This window comes from the organism of the source record quoted next, unplaced genomic scaffold (assembly GCF_019419815.1).
Source record: "Pyrus x bretschneideri cultivar Hongxiangsu unplaced genomic scaffold, Pyrus_bretschneideri_v1 Contig17, whole genome shotgun sequence".
Classification (NCBI taxonomy): domain Eukaryota; kingdom Viridiplantae; phylum Streptophyta; class Magnoliopsida; order Rosales; family Rosaceae; genus Pyrus; species Pyrus x bretschneideri.
In genome coordinates, this window is record NW_025999468.1 from 2,030,730 (window position 1) to 2,050,015 (window position 19,286).

Sequence of the window (19,286 nt, forward strand, 5' to 3'; positions counted from 1 at the left end):
TAAGCCCTAACCCTAAACCCTTTGGACTAAGGCCTTTGGGCCATGCTGAACCGGGCCTCCAGCCCGTATGATCCCAAGCCCAAATCTGGTGGAATATTCCTAGAATATTCTTGGAATATTCTCTGAAATATTCCTTTGTTGACTTTTGTTGACATTTCGAAATTTACCCAGGACTCTTCTTAGGGTAATTTGACATCATGAACCCATTTTCGCTATTATATAGTTTTATTAATTAGACCCTTTATGTGCTTAGGGGCAATTATTTGTGACGATTCTCTGTAAGCTAGTTTGCGTGGCTCTTGGCGGCTAAGTATCTGTGAGTGGATCCCTTTTAAAAATGCATGTTTTAACAGTAGTAATGCATTCCGCCCTATTCTGCTACAGGGCAAGGGATAGATTCCGTCCCAGGTGATGGTTATGGTGTTGGCATAGGGCTTGCAGATGGTTTTCCTCTGGCTATTAGCACAGGGACGGGGAGCTGGCATGGGGCCTGGGGATGATTTTCCTCTGGCAATTGGCACAGAGACGGGGAGCTAGCATAGGGCTTGGAAGGATATTGGACATTCATTAGTGATTACGATATATATGAGATATGTTTTGAGACATTGCATGGCGTGCTAGGCTTCGAAAAACCTATTTTATTTATCATGTTATTTGTGTTCTCATAAAACCTAGGGGTTAGTATGTTGATAATTATTTTATTATATCTATATCAACTTGGCCCACTTATGTTTGTTTTGCACCCCCTTCATAACTTAGAATCGAGGCATACAATCCTGGCATCCAGGCACTTCCGCATCGGCATCTTTGAGTCCTCTCAGTGTACGACCCATTCTTCATTCAATTTTATAGTATTTCTTTTAATAATCTAGTTAGTTGCATGCTCTAAACAAATTCCTGAAATGCATATTCATTATATTTTAAATTTATAAGTCTTATTTATTTCTTTTTCTCAACATTTGCATTCAATAAATGACTTTCGTCATTCTCGAGTGTCGGCCAGCATGTACCTACTCTGGTATTCAGGGAATATCGGGATCAGGGCATGTCACCTAAGGCCTTGTTTGTGATTAAACACTTATAAATACTTTTGCTAGAAGTTCTTTTGGTGGATTCAAGTTGAAATTTTTATTAAAAATTCAAGTGGCTTTCTAAAAAAGTACTTCGAAGTGCTTCACCGACAACAAATTATTCTAAACTTTGCAAATCCAGGTGATTTTTGTAATCGGGTGAGCTAATGACCTATATTTAGCTTATGTTAAACTGCAAGCAATAGTGGATTGCTTCTTGGCACTCCAACTAATCAAATTGGATCCTAAAAAATGCAATAATTATTTGTAGATCTTCTGTCAAATGGACAGCTTGCCTAGTCAGCATCTGAGAAGGCAGAGAGATGAATTGAACCATTTTTGAACCATAAACCTTGTGTGAGAGAACCTTTAAGAAATCTTAAGATTATTTTGGCTGCCTGCAAGTGAGATTCCCTTGGAGCATGCATAAACTGACAAACTCAATTAACTAAAAAGGATAAATCAAGTTGGGTCCATGTCAAATATTGTAAGGCACCAACTATAGACCTATACTCTGTGGGATCTGAGATAAGTGGTCTAGTGTGATCAAGTTTGATGCTGCTCAGAGGGGTTGTACAAGGTTTAACACCTTCCATTTTTGTTTTCTAAAGCAAGTCAAGTAAGCCTTTACTTTGATGAAGAAATAAACCTTCAGAAGTCCTCTGAATTTCAAGACCAAGGAAATAATGCAAAGAACCAAGGTCCTTGACTGGAAAGACTGAACTAAGCTTCTGAATGAAGAGTTTGCATACATTTGAATTTGGTTCAGTCACTAGAATATCATCAACATAGACCAAAACATAAACCAACACAAGAGCTTTAAGCACAAAGAAAGAAGCATCTGAAGTTGAGTATTGAAAACCGAAAGACTTTAAAGTGTTGAACAACTTGTCAAACCAAGCTCTAAGAGCTTGTTTAAGACCATAGAAAGATAGACTTGCTGAGTTTACACACATGGTTGGGAAAATTGGGGTCACAGAAACCAGAAGGTTGAGTCATAAAGACATCCCCTTTGAGATCACCATGTAGGAAGGCATTACTAATGTCAAGCTGATTAAAAAACTAGTCATATTGAACAGCAAGAGACAAAATAATCTTAATTATGACAGGTTTAGCCACTGGGCTAAAAGTCTCCTTGTAATCCAGTCCCTCTTGCTGATGAAATTCCTTGGCTACAAACCAGGCTTTATATCAATCAATGCTACCATCTGGATATGTCTTGATCCTGAAGACCCACTTACAACCAACAACATTTTGAGTAGAAGTAAACGGCACCAATGACCATGTATTTATGGACTGCAATGCATTGAATTCCTCTTGCATAACATTTCTCCAGTGTGCAAACTTGGATGCTAGAAGATATGTAGTTGGAATAGGATCAATTGAAGATGGCAATGGATGCTTAGTTGTTGAGTAAGCCTTAGGTTTAAAAACTCCCGCTTTAGACCAAGTGACCATTGGATGTATATTGGTAACAACCTGAGGAACTATAGCATTGGAAGAAGTTGCACTTGATGATGATGCATAATCTTCATGTATTGAAGATTTAGCAGTAAGATGATTACTTGGAGTAGGAGTAGACACTTGAGGAACTGGTGCTATAGATGGAGCACAATGAAGAATGTTAAACTCAAGACTAATAGGTGAAAATATTGAAGTTGATGAAGAAGTAGATGCAGCAGTTATAATCTTGTGATATGGAAATTCTGATTCATTGAAAATGACATGCCTGGAAATTTAAATGCACGTAGTAAGTGGATCCAAGCACTGGTACCCTTTATGTTGAACATTGTACCCCAAGAAAACACAATGTTTACTTTTACTATCCAATTTGGAAGAGATGTAAGGTTTGAGCCATGGGAAGCAACTACATCCAAATATTTTCAAATGTGAATAATTTGGAGGAATGTGAAACAAAAGTTCCCAAGGAGACTGGGGAATGCCATATATAGGAAGTTTGTTAATCAAATAGGCAGCAGTTGAGAATGCTTCAACCCAAAACTAATAAGGTACCTGAGATTGAACTAACAAAGTCCTTGCAGTTTCAACTAGATATCTGTGTTTACGCTCAACACAGCCATTTTGTTCAGGGGTATGGGGACAACTGAATTGTTGATTGAAACTGATATTACTAGTGAATTCACCCCTTAAGTTAGATCTGACAATTTTGATTGTATTCCAAGAATATTTTCTACATAACATTGAAAGTTTACAAAAGTGGAGTACACATCTACCTTAGATTCCAAGGGGAAAAACCAATAGTACTTACTAAAATCAACAATGACCAGATAGTATTTATGACCACTAACAGGTGAGGGTCCCCACAAGTCACAATGCAACAAATCCAAACATTTGGATGAAAATGAACTAGTACTACTGAGAGGAAGTTTTATGATTTTTGGCTAAAGCACAATCCTTGCAGAAGAAATCCACCGTAGATTTTCCTTGAAGTGCAAGTTGAGTAGTAGAGAGTATTCTTATGAAATAGAAGAAGAATGGTGGCCAAGTCTGCTATGCCACACTTTTGCAAAGGCTTTATTACTGATTAATACAATAGGGGAAAATACTGAAGAGTGACAGGGTGTAAAGGAGCTTTGAAGAGGGAAGAAACCATCCTTAACTGGTCTTTGTAAAGGCATCATCCCCATAGTACAATCCTTGACATATGATCCACCAATATCAAGAGTTAATAGACATTTGTTATCTTTAATAAATTGATAAGCAGAAAGAAGATTGTGTTACATTTGAGGCACATATAGGACATTCTGCAACTGACATGTAGAGTATGGAGTATGCAACAAAGAAGAACCAATATGATCAATGGACATACCTTTACCATCACCAATATATACTTTGTCTTCTCCATGATAAGGACTGAGAGATTGAATGTTAGAGATATCATTTGTAATGTGAGAAGTAGCGACATAATCAATTAACCAGGATGGAGTATTAGGCTTCATTCAATGATGAGTACACATTGTAGCCAACTTTGCAGAAGGTACTTTAACAACAATCTCAGGATTCATACGATCATAACAGTCGATAGCCTCATGACTAGTGGAACCACAAATTTGACATTGTGTATGATAACCAGTGTATTGAAATTGCAAGAGCCATGATAATTGCCACGGTGATTGGAATTATTACCTTTGGAATGGTAATTGGAACCATGATTGTCATGATTATTGTAGTTATGACCCTGATTGTTGTAGTTATTGTCTTGATTACCACGATTGTGCTTCACAAAATTCTGTGATTGAAGATGCTGAGCATCAAAGACTTATGGTGTAGGAAGAATAGGAGCTTAAGAAGCATAAGTGTGAACTGAAAAGACTTGAAATGGTTATGTGACATTGGAGGAAGCAAGTTTCTTTCTTCGAGACAGGGACAATTCCTTGGTGAGAAGTAAACCGTGTAATTCATCAAGTGTTGTGGAAGAAAGACGAAGCATGATAGAATCGATAAATGACTCAAAATCATCTGGCAATCCAGCACGTATAGCAACGATTAAGTCACGATCGATAACTAGAGCTACAGTAGCAGTCAATGAATCAGAGATCTCTTTGATTTGTTGCAGATATTCAGAGATGGACAAAGATCCTTTCTGAAGAGATTGAAGTCGAGATCTCAATTGATGAATATGTGCATCATAAACACCCCTAAATCGCTGTTTCATTTTGATCCACAGATCTCGAGATGATGAAACCCCAACAATAAACGGGATAACTTCTTCAGAAAGCGTAGAATTATACCAAATAAGGAGATTCTGATCTTTTTCATACCAAAGTTCAAAGGCCAGATTGATTGAACGATTTGAAGCAAAGGAAAGGGACACGGTTCTGTGCCATCAATGACGCCAAGGAGTTTGTAGCGGCGAAGAATCGGAGCAAACAACGCATGCTATAGAAGATAATTAGAGCATTTTAGCTTGATTGGAACCATGCTTCCAATATTCTAAATCGTAAAAGAAGTATACGAATTAGAGAAGTTAGAGTTTAAGGAAGATGAAATTGGGGCTGGATTTAGCACCGACTCGTGAGAGGATTCCGACGGAGAAGCCATTGATACGCACAATACAACTTTGCAAGATCACAAATAAAAGTAACAAAGAGAAATTTTCGTCGAGAATCAAAGAGCGCGAGTGGAAATTGGACGGATCGAAATCCCTAGGAGGCAAATGGCGAGTGATACCATATTGAGACTTACATAGGAAGCTTAGAGAGGAAGAAAACTTTTAACTGAAATACTTGTATTTCTCAATAAAAAATAATTAGTTTCTCAATAAAAAATAATTAGTTATGCACTTGGTACTTATAGCGTAAACATACTTTACATATTTACCCTCAGTAATACTAATAATTACATGTTCAAGTATAACAGCTATACAGAGAAGAAAAGAACATTATACCTATATTTGATTACTCTTTAGTAGTACCATTAAAAGTAGTCCCTTCTCCAAAAAAAAACATTGGACTACACTAAGTGTTAGTCCAGTCTAGTCTAGTGAGACTTAGAGAAGCCAAAAAAATGGGCCCTTAAAAGAATTAGCAACTACTTCTTCAAGTTAGCAAATTGGGTTAGGAATGGAAACTTTTAAAGTAGCACGAAGTGTCAAGTGAATTAGCAAATGACACTTTTAAAGAAAAATTTTGCTTACTCTTTTGGATATGCTCTAAAGCTGACTTAAAAAAAAAAAAAATCACATGAATAATACTTGCATTCTCATTTAAGGATGAGTTTATCCCCCCAATTGCAAATAACATATTTTCACTGTAAAAATTTCATAATCAAAATTGTTGAATTATTTAATCTTCATTTAAAGATCATCCTTGTAAAAAATTATTTGAATCCAAACTTGTTGAGTCATTATCTACAGTGTAGATACTAAATATATTGATGATGAACTGTCCTTTGATATTTTTGGATGACTAAACAATATTTGATTCGAATGATTTTTTTGTAAACATAATCTTCTTTTGAAAATTAAGAAATTATACGATTTCGAATATTGTTAGGAGATTACATTTACCAAAAAAAAAAAAAACATTCGAATCGAATATTGTTTTCAATTTGTTAGTAGATTGCCCTCCTGATGTAATTTCAATTTGGGTCCATTTTTGATTCAATTCAATACCCATTGATCATGGTGTTACAAATTATATAATCTATGTTTGAAATCTATATTTTGAGGCAACTAATATTAATGTTAACCATAATATATCTAGTTGGTGGGTTTTGAATATAAAGGCTGGAACGGGAGTTTCAGTGGCTGAGCAGGTTGAGCTTGGAGGTGGCAGGGCTTGATATTTCCCAATCTTAATTTTGTTTTCCAGTTTATTTGTTCATTTATTTATTTATTTTTATTATTTCATCTTTATGTCCTTTTTGAAGTTATTTTTATTAATATTTTAGTGTTTATGTAAATTAAAAAGTGGGATTCATTGTTGTTACATGCATATTTAATGAGAAAATTAATTGGCACTTAATGAATATAACATTTTCAATAAATTAGATATTTATTTAGAATGTTTATAAATATTGAGACTAATTTGAATCAATGTAAAAGATTGAGGAGTTTTAAGGATTTAAACTTGAAATTTTTACTATCCAAATCGTAACGTTCAGACAAATAAAAAATGTAAGGTAAGAAATTGACTAAACAAGGAAACCGACTTGACTGTGCCCGGAGTGAGAAAGTTTAACCATAGTCCGTAGGAGAGAACTGGATTTTATACTGTGCATGTTTCACGTTTGGCGATGGAAGCAAAGCTGCCGCTACCGAATCCGCCATTATTTTCCCCAATCCTTCTTCCCATTCCCATTCCCATTCCTATCCCATTCACCCCTCCTACTCTCCAATCCCCCAATCCCATTCCCGCCTCACTCTGACTGCACCACCATTCACACCCTCCAAATCCAATTCCATTCCCACGCCTAACCAAATGGACGACCCAAATTCTACCCTTTTCATCACCGGCGGCCTGTTCTTGGAACCCACGGTTCCCAATTCCCTGCTCAATTCCGTCGTGTCCTTTCAGAAGAACTCTTCGTCTGCGGCTGTCGTTTCCGGGTCGGGTTTGTCGTTCGGGTGTAGGCTGAGAGCGGTGGCCGGCGGTGGGTTCTTTTCGGTGAGCTTGAGTAGCGATGGGGTTGTTCGGGAGTCCAAGGGGTGTTTGGTGCAGAACGGAGATGAGGGTTCGGAGGAGGCGGAGGCGGAGGCGGAAGCGGTGGTTACAGAGAGGAAGAGAGAGAAAGTTGGGGTTAGGAGTGGTGGGGCCATGAATACCACCAAGCATTTGTGGGCTGGTGCCATAGCCGCCATGGTTTCCAGGTCTATGTTCATTGCCTTTTCTTCGTATTTTTCATTCAATTTCTTTTTGTGTAATTTGAGTAATTTGTAATTCATAATATATATTGTTTAGAAGAATTATGGAATTGATTTTCCCATGAATTATTTCGGTTGATTGCATGAACTGTTAATTTAAGTAGGTTGATTTTCCCATTACTTTATTTTGAACGGGAATTTTATGAATTGAACAAAACACGTGAATCGAAATTTGAAGAATGGGAATTTTATGCTTTGTATGTTGCTGACTGAAGGTTATTGTATCGAACTTTGAATGGGTTTTAGAGATTATCATATCGAACTTTGGAGTTTCTTTTTCGTTAACTGCGATTTAGTGCTTTGTATGTTGCTGACCGAAGGTTATTGTATCAGAACTTTTGTGGCACCTCTTGAGAGACTAAAGCTGGAGTACATAGTTCGCGGCGAACAGAGGCATTTATTTGAGCTAGTTAGGACCATTGCAGCTAATCAGGGCTTGAGGGGGTTTTGGAAGGGGAACCTAGTCAATATTCTTCGTACAGCTCCATTTAAAGCAATCAATTTCTATGCTTATGATACTTACAGAAAACAATTGCTCCGCGTCTCCGGAAATAAGGAGACTACAAATTTTGAAAGATTTGTTGCTGGTGCTGCAGCCGGAATTACTGCTACCATACTCTGCTTACCTCTTGATACGGTAAGTGATAGTTTCGAATTCGGCCATTTGACCAATTACTAGCTGAAAAGTGGTTATTCTTCCAGGTTGATATATAAATTCAAGTATCTGTTTAATTCCAAAATGTGGTGATACAGCTAAATGATATAGTTTCTTCTTTTCCCTTCCATAACCTAAGCCAATAGAAAGTACACGTAATTGGGAGTGTTTAACGGAGGTATCTAACGTATGATTTACTTGGGAAATGTTGGTCATTTCTTCTTTTCGAATACACTTTATTAAAGCAGAAGAACATACTGCCTTTAGGTATATGAGTTATATCTTTGAATATGCAAGCTATTGTCATCTCAGGTCTGAGATAGTACCTGTAGCATGGCATTATAGCAATAATATGAATCTCAACATCCTTTTCATAAATTCTGCTATATAGCATTAATTCAGGCTTATGTATAAAATTGGGCGTTGTGGATCTTTTAAAAGTATTTGACGTGTCAAATTCCCTGAAGAAAACTCTAAAAATCCACAATTAAGATGCTGTATGGAGTCCCTTGCCTGCTGAAGGTTGTATTGTATCTGTATGCCCACTTTACACGGCTAATGCCACTGTGATATTTGCTGTGGTGAAGCATAAATTGATTGGGATTTGGGGTATGGTATTGCATAAATAGAGAGTTTCCTTTGCATATTGTAAATGAGGTTTAGGGCACGGTGTTGCACATATATTGTGTTTCTTTTGCATATTGAAAACAAGGTCTTCCTTTTGATGCTTAGATTATTTTTAAGGGAAAAAAAATTATGGCTGGCCTTTCTAATAAAAGAGATACAAAGATCTCCTACCTGTAAGCGAAGCACTTTGTGGATCATGTCGGCATTGAGTTTGTGTTCTTCAAAGTTAATCGACTATCACCTAAGACTAACACTGAAATGATTTACATCTAACTTAGTTGTTGTGTGTTTCAGATTCGGACTCAGTTGGTGGCTCCTGGTGGGGAAGCCTTGGGTGGTGTCATTGGTGCTTTTCGCCACATGATCCAAACTGAAGGGTTCTTTTCCCTTTATAAGGGCTTAGTACCCTCCATTGCAAGCATGGCACCTTCAGGTGCAGTTTTCTATGGTGTCTACGATATATTAAAATCAGCATACCTGCATTCACCTGACGGAAGGAAAAGAATTCACAAGATGAGCCAACAGGGGCAGGGCCGGAGTGCTTTGGATCAACTGGAGTTGGGACCGATTCGGACATTACTATATGGAGCTATTTCTGGTGCTTGTGCAGAAGCTGCCACATATCCGTTTGAAGTGGTGAGGCGACAGCTTCAACTTCAAGTCCAGGAAACTAGAATGAGTGCCTTGGCAACTGGTATTAAAATAGTTGAACATGGAGGTGTCCCAGCTCTCTATGCAGGACTTATTCCCAGCTTGTTACAGGTATGTTATTACAAGGATCACCTTTTGCTTAACTGCTTTAGTGTTTTATGGAAGTTAATATGGTCAATTAGGTGCTTCTGGAATCATAAACATGGTCATAGCTTCTGCATTTAAATTGGGGCAATTTAGCCAATTTGCTGGCATATTCTTAGTTAGATCTTGGTTTCCATGGCTTTGAATTTTGATAATATATCTAGATTCCTTGGTTAGAAGTTCTGCTATTTGATTTTATCATTTTGTTTTTTATCATATCTTTGCTCTTGCTATATTATGTTGTTGTGATTTGGCTCATCAAAATACCAAGGCCAAACGACTTTCGGTTTCATATTCCAATTGGTGTTGAGAAAGAGTGCACAGCTTATTTCCCATAAGAATTGTGAAATAGGTTTTTCTTTGTTATCCCAATCAGTTTAGGATCGGGAAATAAGTTAGTTTTCCCTATTCTAAAGGGATTTAGGAATCCTATACTTGTAAGGCATGTCACCATTGGTCTATGCACTATAAATAAGCTTGTCAGTTTCTGTTCATTCACATGAACATCAGAGAGAATACAAGGGTTTTCAGTAAGTTCTTGTAACCAACTTATTATTCTCCATAGTGCTGGTGATATCTCAAGGGGGATCACACGTGGAGTAGGCAAAGTTTGCCAAACCTTGCTAAATTCTTTGTGTTTGTGTGTGGTATGTTTACTTTATCGTTCATATATTCGCATAGCATCATCTTATAAGTTTACCCTAACCCCGGAGACTATCAATAAACAAGATAAACTAAGGGAGATTAAAATCTGCATATGTATTACAGTTGAGATGGTACATCATACATGGCTCCCAAACTGAGTGATTCATTTCCAAATATTGCGTTTCTGTATTAGCCTTCCAAGAAAAACAACATTTTTATTGGGCCATACTAAGATTTGATGTGCTTCCATGGAATCATTTATTCCATTTCCGTAACATTCTCCATTCATTTCCCGTGGTCCATTTCTCTCAAATTTCAAGCATTAAGGTTGTGTCTTTGTTCTTATCCTTGGTGTTTTGCATACTCAGGTACTTCCTTCAGCCGCAATAAGTTACTTCGTCTATGAGTTTATGAAGATTGTTCTCATGGTAGAATGAAGAGATACAATGGGTTATGTCTGAAGGTATATGATTGGAGGTTTCATGGCCAGCTCGGAGGAGCACCTGCTATAAATTCAGAATGGTAGGATTATAGTGATTTTTGCATTGAGTAATGCTGGGGAAATCATCAATTTAAACCATATGACGTGGTTGTTGATGATCGGATTATTATTGAGTGTTGATTATCGAGCTTATATCCTATTGGTGACATTGACACAAACACATCACATGGTTTGCAAATATGGTCAAAAAAATTGGTCCACCTTTGCATTACCACTTATGTTCCCACAAGCTTCATGTATTGCGAAAGGAAGGAAAATACTCCACAGCTGAATCTTTGCTCAATTCATACTAACTCATTTGCAAATCTAACCCTTTGCTCACCGCCGAACTTTCAATGTCATTCTAGTCAGGAAATAGTAATATTTTGGTGCTACTTTATACATCTTTGCTATCACATTCTCATTTACTTGCTGTAACAATTGGGTTGTCATCACTTTTCGTTCCATTTTCCCTTGGGGCATTGATTTTTATGGTATCCTTGTGGGCCTGTTTGGTGGGCTGAATCAGATTAGGTCTTAAGGATAAGGTTAGATTGGCAAGGACGTGTAAATATGACTTGTAATCTATGTATAAGAATAAGTTAGATAATTGACTCTATTGTGGGCTCATAAGTTATAACCCATCATTTTTTGTCTTGTTCATCTCACATTTGACACAACAAACAATAGAGTGGACTTAAATTAATTTTAATTAATCACAACCTATTTCATCTAGCTCACCAAACGATCATGTAGTGATAACTGTGGACCTAAATGCGGAAGAATTTGTGGTATGTGGTACACAGTAGTAAATTTAATGTGGACCTAAGTGCTACTGGTATATTCTTATTCGCTATTATGTGTCCAAGATTATAAATCTCTTTTTGTTAAGCGGTTGGGAATCGAATGTCAAACCTATTCTAATTATAACTCGTTACCACAGCGTAAGCATATGGTATATGTTAATGCATGTGCGGGTATGGTAGAATTTTCGGTATTTTTTGTGCTTTTGGAGGGATGATGGAGATTTCTTTTTTAGGTATATATTATATGTCATCAAAAGGTAAAGCTAACCAAACCAAACAACCATTATTTTCTTATACAATTATTTCTCAATCTCCCAACAAGAAGAAACCTCTTAAAAAGGTAATAAATAATTAATACAAAAAGGAAAGTAGAACGAATGACGTCATCATTTCCAAGTTCAAACCACCTAACTGTCGGACGCTTGTGCGTCTCTGGCTCGCCCTGTGGATTATCGCAAAGCCCTTCCCTTCTCCTTCCTTTCCTACGAACCGTCTTCGGCTTCGCAGCCCCATTCCTGCATGCAAAGCCCCTACTCGTTCGCCGCGATGCTGCCGGACCGCGACCTCTGCACGTGCTTCGCCGGAGAAAATGGTGGCCCCGATGGCGACCGCCACGGATCCGCCGATCCCAACTGTACGCATTGCAGGAAGTCCGATCCTTCACCCTCGTTGCTTTACTATTCTTCCTCGCTCGGATACGTTTCGGCGCCGTTGAGCGACTCCGAGAAGCTGCGGAGAGTCGTGACTGCTTCGGTCAAGGGATTCACAATCGGCGCCGGCCTCAAGGGCGGCCTCGCCATTTTCTCGATCCTAGCTCGGCTGAGACGACGGAAGCTCTTAGCCTCTCTCAGGTGAAAAGCTCACCCAGCTTCGAATTCTCTAAAATCCAGAATTTAAGTGTAATTTTGTTTAAATATGGTAATTTAAGTAAAATTCTTATTAATTATTCAGGACGGAGGGTGTGATCACAAATAGAGAAGCAATTGTTACCGCTTTGAAGGAGACATTGAGATATGGTTTATTTCTCGGAACTTTTGCCGGCACATTTGTTTCGGTGGACGAGATTATTGGTTCGTTGGCAGGTCACCGTAGGCAAGTTCCTTGTTCTTCCATGATTCAACTTCTTATTTTTTCGGGTTGGATTCGATTTCTGTTTGCTCTGATTTAATTGATGTGTTTGGTTTATTCTAGTTCAGGACAGCCAAATGGAGGGCTTTGCTGGCAGGTGCTATAGCAGGGCCGTCTATGCTTCTTACCGGACTGAACACGCAGCATACGAGCTTGGCCATATACATTCTTATGCGTGCTGCTGTGTTGGCGTCGCGGTGTGGGATCAAAAGCAAACGGTTTGGTGGCATTTGTAAACCTCTCACTTGGGCTCATGGTGACATTTTCCTTATGTGCCTCTCCTCTTCACAAATTCTGTACGCACCCTTTACTGCAAACTGTGTAATATTTTGTTAGTGAAGCCTTGAATGTTTTGACATGGATTGTTTTTTTCCCATTTCCATGTCAAAGGTTGTGTCAAAGATGGAAATGCACTTCCGTCAGTTCCATGTATACTTGTATGTGGAAATCAATGAAACTGACATGACTTTTGGATCTGTTTGTGAGTCCATCTCGTTGATCATCAAAGAAGATTTTGCTACTCTGGTGACTGCTCACCAAATCTACTAAAAAGTTGAAGGATATTGTAGTTGGCTCATTTAACTTTATGTCCTTTTGGTTGTGGTGTCACGTTCATTCGTATGAAATTAGAAATGTCTTTTCAGTGTTTTATAGATTATCAAACTTGTGAATTGTTTCTGATTACCTACTGTTAACTTTAGACTGTACTACAACTGAAAGGAGGAAAATTCCATTTCTCAGGTCTGCTTACATATTGAAGCAGGAAAGTTTACCTCCATCATACAAATCCTTTCTCAATAAACACGGAGGAAAGGATACCGTAATATTGCAAGGTGTAAAAGAGATTGCAAGGGGCATACCTTTTACTAATTTGGAAGCAATAGAAAAGCATTACAAATCCATTGGGACAAATATTAAACTAGATCCAGGCATGCAAGTTCCCTGCTCGGTATGCATTCTTCAATTATCATATTACTTCCTTTTCCTACCTACCATGTGAAAACAATTTAAATTTGTTTCTCATTCATATCATAATTATTTAAACTTCCTTAACTTAATTCTCTATGATTCGAAGTGTTAAGCTCTCAAATTCATGCAGATTGTTCATGGAGATCAGTCATGTGGTGGACATGTTCTTTCTTTCCTTATTCAAGCCTATAAGAGAGCATTGCCGGTTTATCTTCCAGTGTATCTGATTCCGGCCCTTATAGTTCATCGCCAAGATCTCTTGAAAAGGTGATTCATATGATTTACCTTCTTGATCATTTTTTCATATACCCGTGATGCTTTAAGTAGATGTGATCAAGTGCTTTCTTCTTCTAGTTGAGGTTTCCAAGAAAACAAAATTGAATTTAACTGGGGAGATGTGTCTTACCGTAATTAATTTGCTACGTACATAAATGCAAATTCCACTTTGATAATCTTGTCATGATTGAGTTTCTTTTAAAATATTCAAACTGGATACGTATGTGCATGTTAATGTAATCTTAGCTTCTGTTTGTGCTCTTATGATTGCTGTTTATGTGCAGGCATTACTCTATACTACTAAAGGGCCTTCTTGGTACTGCAAGATCAAGCTTGTTTCTATCCGTATATTGCTCATCTGCCTGGTTAGCAGCTACTTTCTTTTATCTTGCATTCTGATGGTACCATTTACATGAACGTTGCTACTAGGAAACATGTAAATGAGAACCCAAGAAGTGTCCTGATTCGATGATTAAAACCTAGGTCTTTCCTGATACCCATCATAAGTGTTCAACATTGTTTCTCCTTAGACAATTTTTCATGGGGCATAATTAACCTTAAGGTATCAAGACCAGATGTAGGAACTGATGAAACTGCAAATGAAACGCAGTATTAAATCTTTTAAGCATAGGATACCGAAGGAAATCAAGACTAGGACAATGACTCACATGAAATGAGGATGCCAAGGTGGCAGCGCTTAAACAATTCATGCGATGCCACATGGGAAACTTAAAACACGTGTTCTGTTAGAGATTGACTATACCAGATGAAATATTTTGGACCCTTTTGGAGACTAGATTAATAAGGTATGTTTGTGCACGTCTCTTTTTCCTTCTCTGTTATCTACGATAAATTTTCGATAAATTTTTTAGAATCTGATTTTTCAAGGTAGCAATACATTGTTATATAACATGGTGATGTTGGGAAACATACTGAAATAGACTCAGCTAGTCAAGTGGTCAGGCACATTGTTTGCCTGCCCCGAAATCCCCTCAACCTGCTTCATGAACTGGGATTCGATACTTATAACTTTATTCAAAATGGTGCATCATTGTATTTTCACATTCTCGATACTTGTCATTTCTAACTGACAGACCCAAAAAAATAATCACTTCTAATTATGTTGAGAAAATTTATTTTTAATATTTCTCTCCAGGGCATGGACATGCTTTCTGTTTAGGATTTTCAGGAGGTGTAACGTACCAATGGTCGCAATGGGGACGGTATGAACTTTCTTCAACTCTTTAAATTTGGTACCAAGATTAACTTTATATGTTTGCTCAAGGAGTCTCAATTGTGTTGTTGGGCAGTTCCCGACTGGTCTAGCCTTGGCCATTGAGAAGAAAAGCAGGCGGATTGAGATTTCACTCTACTGCTTTGCTCGGGCCATCGAGAGCTTTTTCACCTGCATGGCTGATATCGGGTACTTGCCGCCTTCAACAAAATTGAAGAGAGCTGACGTAGTAATCTTCAGCTTATCAACAGCAATCATAATGCATTGCTATGCACAAGAGAGAGAAGTTTTCAGATCCAAATACTTGAATGTTCTCGATTGGGTTTTCGGCGTCCCACCTCCATCTTGTGAAACCCCTCGCTGCAAAAACAGTTAGGAAGTAGTGTCTACAGCATTTTCGGTTTAAAGTCATTTTGTTAGAGATTTCCTTTTGCATTTCCTCCAAACAGAATGGAAGGAAGTTATGTACCATGACTCTCACATTTTGTTACTAAAGTTGTAGGGCATTAATTTATACTTAGCGATTTTTGACACACTGAGTTGCATCATATTCCGCACGAATACATGCGATGTTACTTTTCAGTCTAATCTAAAATGCTGGAAGGGGGATTTGGAGTGAAGATCCTCTTCGGATCCTCTTTGTGAGGGTCCTAAGATCCTTACATCTTATCCGTTCATCGTGCAACCAGCTTTCGTTAGCTACAATTTGCGTTTAGTTTTAACTAAACAAATTCAAAATGATTTCTGACCATCCAATGTACAATGAACGGATAAGGGATCCTCACAATGAGAATCCAAATGGGATCCAAATCCGGGGATTTGACCTCGGTTGCATGTTCAGGACTCGATGCTAGTTCTACATGATTCTTCTACTACTACATTCAACAATCCTCAATGCTAAAATGGTTTTCAACACATAACTAAACAAAACGAAAGCATATTCCATTTCATAATGCCAAAATCTGCAGTGCATAAACCCTAAGTTTTAGCAAGTACAAGAAGAGCAATGGCAAGTCCGATCCACCATTTGATGCGAATCACACTTCGTCTTCATGAAGTAGCATATTGGGTATGCCCTTACTAACTGGAAAGCGGCGACCAGTCTCAGGGCAGACAAGCGCCCCCTCCTCGAGATGAAGCTCCAAAAGGGCGTGATGGAACTTGTGAAGAAAATCTTCAGAATCAAGCCTAGACGGCTCAACCTCCTCAGGGAGCTCAACATATCCCATACTATGAGAGGCATTGACAAGTGCCTTCCACTCGATCTTAGGGAACATGTTCTTGAGGAAGTCGGGGTTGAATTCAACCTGCTTTTCGACCACCTTCTCGATTTCAATGCGCAGAGGGAAGCCGTTGGTCACGCCTTTGATGTTGGATGATAGCATGTTGTGGGTTAGCAGCCTCATCTCTCTCACTATCTTAGCCTAAAGGGCAGAGAGTGGCTCTCTACGGTTTTGCCTAACGACCTGAAACCACAAACTAATACCAAATTAGGCATAAATGTTTGGTGTTTTCGCAATTAGATCCGGCAATGAGCAGTGTGTTTTCGCTTGATCGTGTTGCGGAAAAATGTACCAACTCAAACATGGCAGTCTAAACCCAGAAACATTGGCTAAATACATCTGAAAAGGAAGCTAAGGAGACAAATTAAGATGAGTTTTCAGCAAAATTTACAAGGCATATCAATAAAATGAAATGGCAAAACTGATTAAACAAATCCACAGCTAATATGATTACGGATCAAAATTACAAACACAGGGAGCACAAACAGGGATGAATCCTAAAACTACAGCAAGCAAAGAACAATTCCAACTTTCGTTTGCACAATTTCATGAACTTGCTTCTGATTTTCCAATAAGTAAAACAGAAAAAAGGGGCAAGTTTGAGGAAGTTGGGGTAAGCTAAATACCTGTGAGTCTGTGACTCTGCAACGTGGGGAACTGCAATTCCGGCCGCCGGCAATGGAGAGAGAGAGAGAGAGAGAGAGAGAGAGAGAGAGAAGGCGAGAGAGAATGCAGTGAGTCGGGGAGAGAGGTGAGCGTTTGACTGTGGAAGGAGAAAATAATTAGGGTTTATTACATGGTATAATTACCTGAATATCCTTAACTCAAATTTCTAGGAGGTATCGAGTTGGATTTCTCACTTTTACGTTATGGCCTGTATATGAAAAATTTTGCCGTTAAATTAAGGAAAATTCTATTTAAACTTATTTAACCTCTTTCTAAATTCAATTTAAATTTTAAAAATTAATTGTCTATTTTACCCTATTACATAATTATTAATAAGTACAAAATGAAATTAATAATAAAAATCAAATTTATCAATAGACCCATATACCATAACAAAACCTTAGCATCGCTCTTTGTTTATCCTATGTTCATTCCGACTAAAACCCTAACACTATGTTTGGGTGAAGACATTTAAGATTACTAAGGAATTTAAAAATGACGAAAATTGAAACGACGAGATTTTATTTTCTAGAATTTGTAAATTTCCTTGTTTGGTTAACTTAAAATAACAATGGAATTGAATACGGAATTTGTTATTTTTAAACTCTCAATCATAGAAATTGAGAAATGACACATATTTACATGGAATTTGAACTTGGGATTTGGTGGTCCAAAATTCCAAGTTTTTTTTCCACGCGGAAATTCTAAATTTCTATGTTTATGAATCCAAACAAGAGAATTGGTGTCTGTCAATTTATAAATTCCAACTTTTACCAAAATTCCATGTTTATTTCCCTCATCCAAACATAGTGTAATAGTTCTGATACAGAAAAAGAAGCTTTCTATTAATGGATGGTGATTTTGAAGTTTTTAATCCTCTAACTAAGGTATGACTCGATTTATGGATATTTTGTTTGTTTGCTTCTTCTTTGGATTAAATTTCATACTTTTTATATTAGATTGTATTTGTTTCTCTATGTCGTCTATATGCGCCCCAAAACACCAGTGCAAGAACTTTTGATTAGTACTGCAAAGACATAAAACTTAATTCTTGGTGCAAATAAAGATTGCTCAACCTTAACCACGAACTAGTGGGTGGCATGTCTTGCACCTTTTTTATTCGAAATAGCTCTAATTTGTTTATTTGTTTATTAACATAGCAGTAAAACACCCAGTCCTATGTCACTTCAAAGTTTCTTAAAAAGTACATGAAAATGCTTGATTACAAAGGACTAAACTGGAGGTTGCATAACATTCTCTTGCAAATTCAAGTCTATGGAATGATCTATTGGATCCCAAGTCCATGGATGGGTTGTGGTAGCAGAAAGAAAAAAAGTAGCCATGGAAATGCTAGTCATATACGGCAAATGCAATTATAGGGGGCAAAGGACGCCTCTTTTCAATTAGATGTGTTATTTTATAAAGAGAATGGGTGTGCATATAATTTTATATTTTGAATTGGGATTGAGAGGGTAGTTTAGGTAATAAATTTGGGTTTAAAGAGATATTAATTCTTTAATAAAAAACAATATGGGTGAAGAGAGTAAGTTGGATGTAGAAAGAAGTTAGATGGGTTCAAATAAAATTTTCCTTAAATTAATTTTAGACCGAGAATTGTTGCAAGGGCTTCTAGCTTATGAATATTTATTTTGCATTCAAGTTTGATTATTTCCTCTCTCATTTTATCAGATGGTCAAAACTTAAAAAATAACATTTTTGTTGTACAAGCGGTATTTATATTAAATTCATTATATTGCAGGGAGAAAAAATGAATATTATTTTAGTTAACATTTAATATTATTTTAGTTAACATTTTCTTTAATAATATTATTCTAAGATGCCACTTAGTATTAGGTCTTGTGATATACCTTTTCACTTTGAGTGAGAAATCTTAAATTTGATTCTTGTTGAATGCTGAATTTGAGTAGGATGCAACGATGGTCCTCGCGGCTCTAAACATTCATGCAACAGATGACACTTTTTTGATGGATTATGTGGTGAAAGATACGCACTATTTTCTACGCTCAATATCTCGAACAAAACTTTTCCATACCCGACAGGAGGCAAGTAAGGTGGCTCAGAGACTGGCGTTAATGGGACTCATGTTAGATAAATGAAGAGTTTGGTTTGAAGAATTGTAATCTTAGACCTAATTTTGGAGGAGAGTTTAACTATGTAATTTTGGTGCGAGACACTTTTTTTTCTTCGACCAGGTTGAAATTCTCAACAAAATTTTTATTGAAGCCCATTTAATTGCACAATATCC

At 37.4% G+C, this 19,286-nt stretch overlaps 3 protein-coding genes across 5 annotated transcripts; 2 read left to right on the forward strand and 1 right to left on the reverse strand.

Moving 5' to 3' along the window:
• Positions 1-6,756: 6,756 nt before the first annotated feature.
• On the forward strand, positions 6,757-10,951 carry LOC103962224 (probable mitochondrial adenine nucleotide transporter BTL3). The gene is given in 5 exon segments (XM_018651137.2): positions 6,757-6,948; positions 6,951-7,401; positions 7,789-8,092; positions 9,032-9,499; positions 10,546-10,951. Coding segments are annotated over 5 exon segments (1,413 nt in total). The 5' UTR covers positions 6,757-6,827; the 3' UTR covers positions 10,615-10,951.
• An 888-nt stretch (positions 10,952-11,839) lies between these two features.
• Positions 11,840-15,604, forward strand: LOC103962196. 2 transcript variants are annotated; one of them, XM_009374873.3, is made up of 8 exons: positions 11,840-12,315; positions 12,416-12,556; positions 12,661-12,888; positions 13,334-13,541; positions 13,692-13,828; positions 14,122-14,202; positions 14,994-15,060; positions 15,148-15,604. In XM_009374873.3, exons 1-8 carry the CDS (start codon positions 11,984-11,986, stop codon positions 15,445-15,447), a joined length of 1,494 nt encoding a protein of 497 aa, XP_009373148.2. In that variant the 5' UTR covers positions 11,840-11,983; the 3' UTR covers positions 15,448-15,604. The 2 variants fall into 2 exon arrangements, with proteins under 2 accessions (XP_009373148.2, XP_018506651.1); XM_018651135.2 differs by lacking the exon at positions 11,840-12,315 and having other exon boundaries at positions 12,422-12,556; positions 12,656-12,888.
• A 388-nt stretch (positions 15,605-15,992) lies between these two features.
• On the reverse strand, positions 15,993-17,137 carry LOC103962195 (multifunctional methyltransferase subunit TRM112 homolog A). Of its 2 annotated transcripts, none has more exons than XM_009374871.3 (2): positions 16,981-17,137; positions 15,993-16,537 (listed from the first exon to the last, which is right to left on the reverse strand). In XM_009374871.3, exon 2 carries the CDS (start codon positions 16,475-16,477, stop codon positions 16,109-16,111), a length of 369 nt encoding a protein of 122 aa, XP_009373146.2. In that variant the 5' UTR covers positions 16,478-16,537; positions 16,981-17,137; the 3' UTR covers positions 15,993-16,108. The 2 variants fall into 2 exon arrangements, with proteins under 2 accessions (XP_009373146.2, XP_009373147.2); XM_009374872.3 differs by having other exon boundaries at positions 15,993-16,550; positions 16,981-17,135.
• Between the last annotated feature and the right edge of the window lie 2,149 nt (positions 17,138-19,286).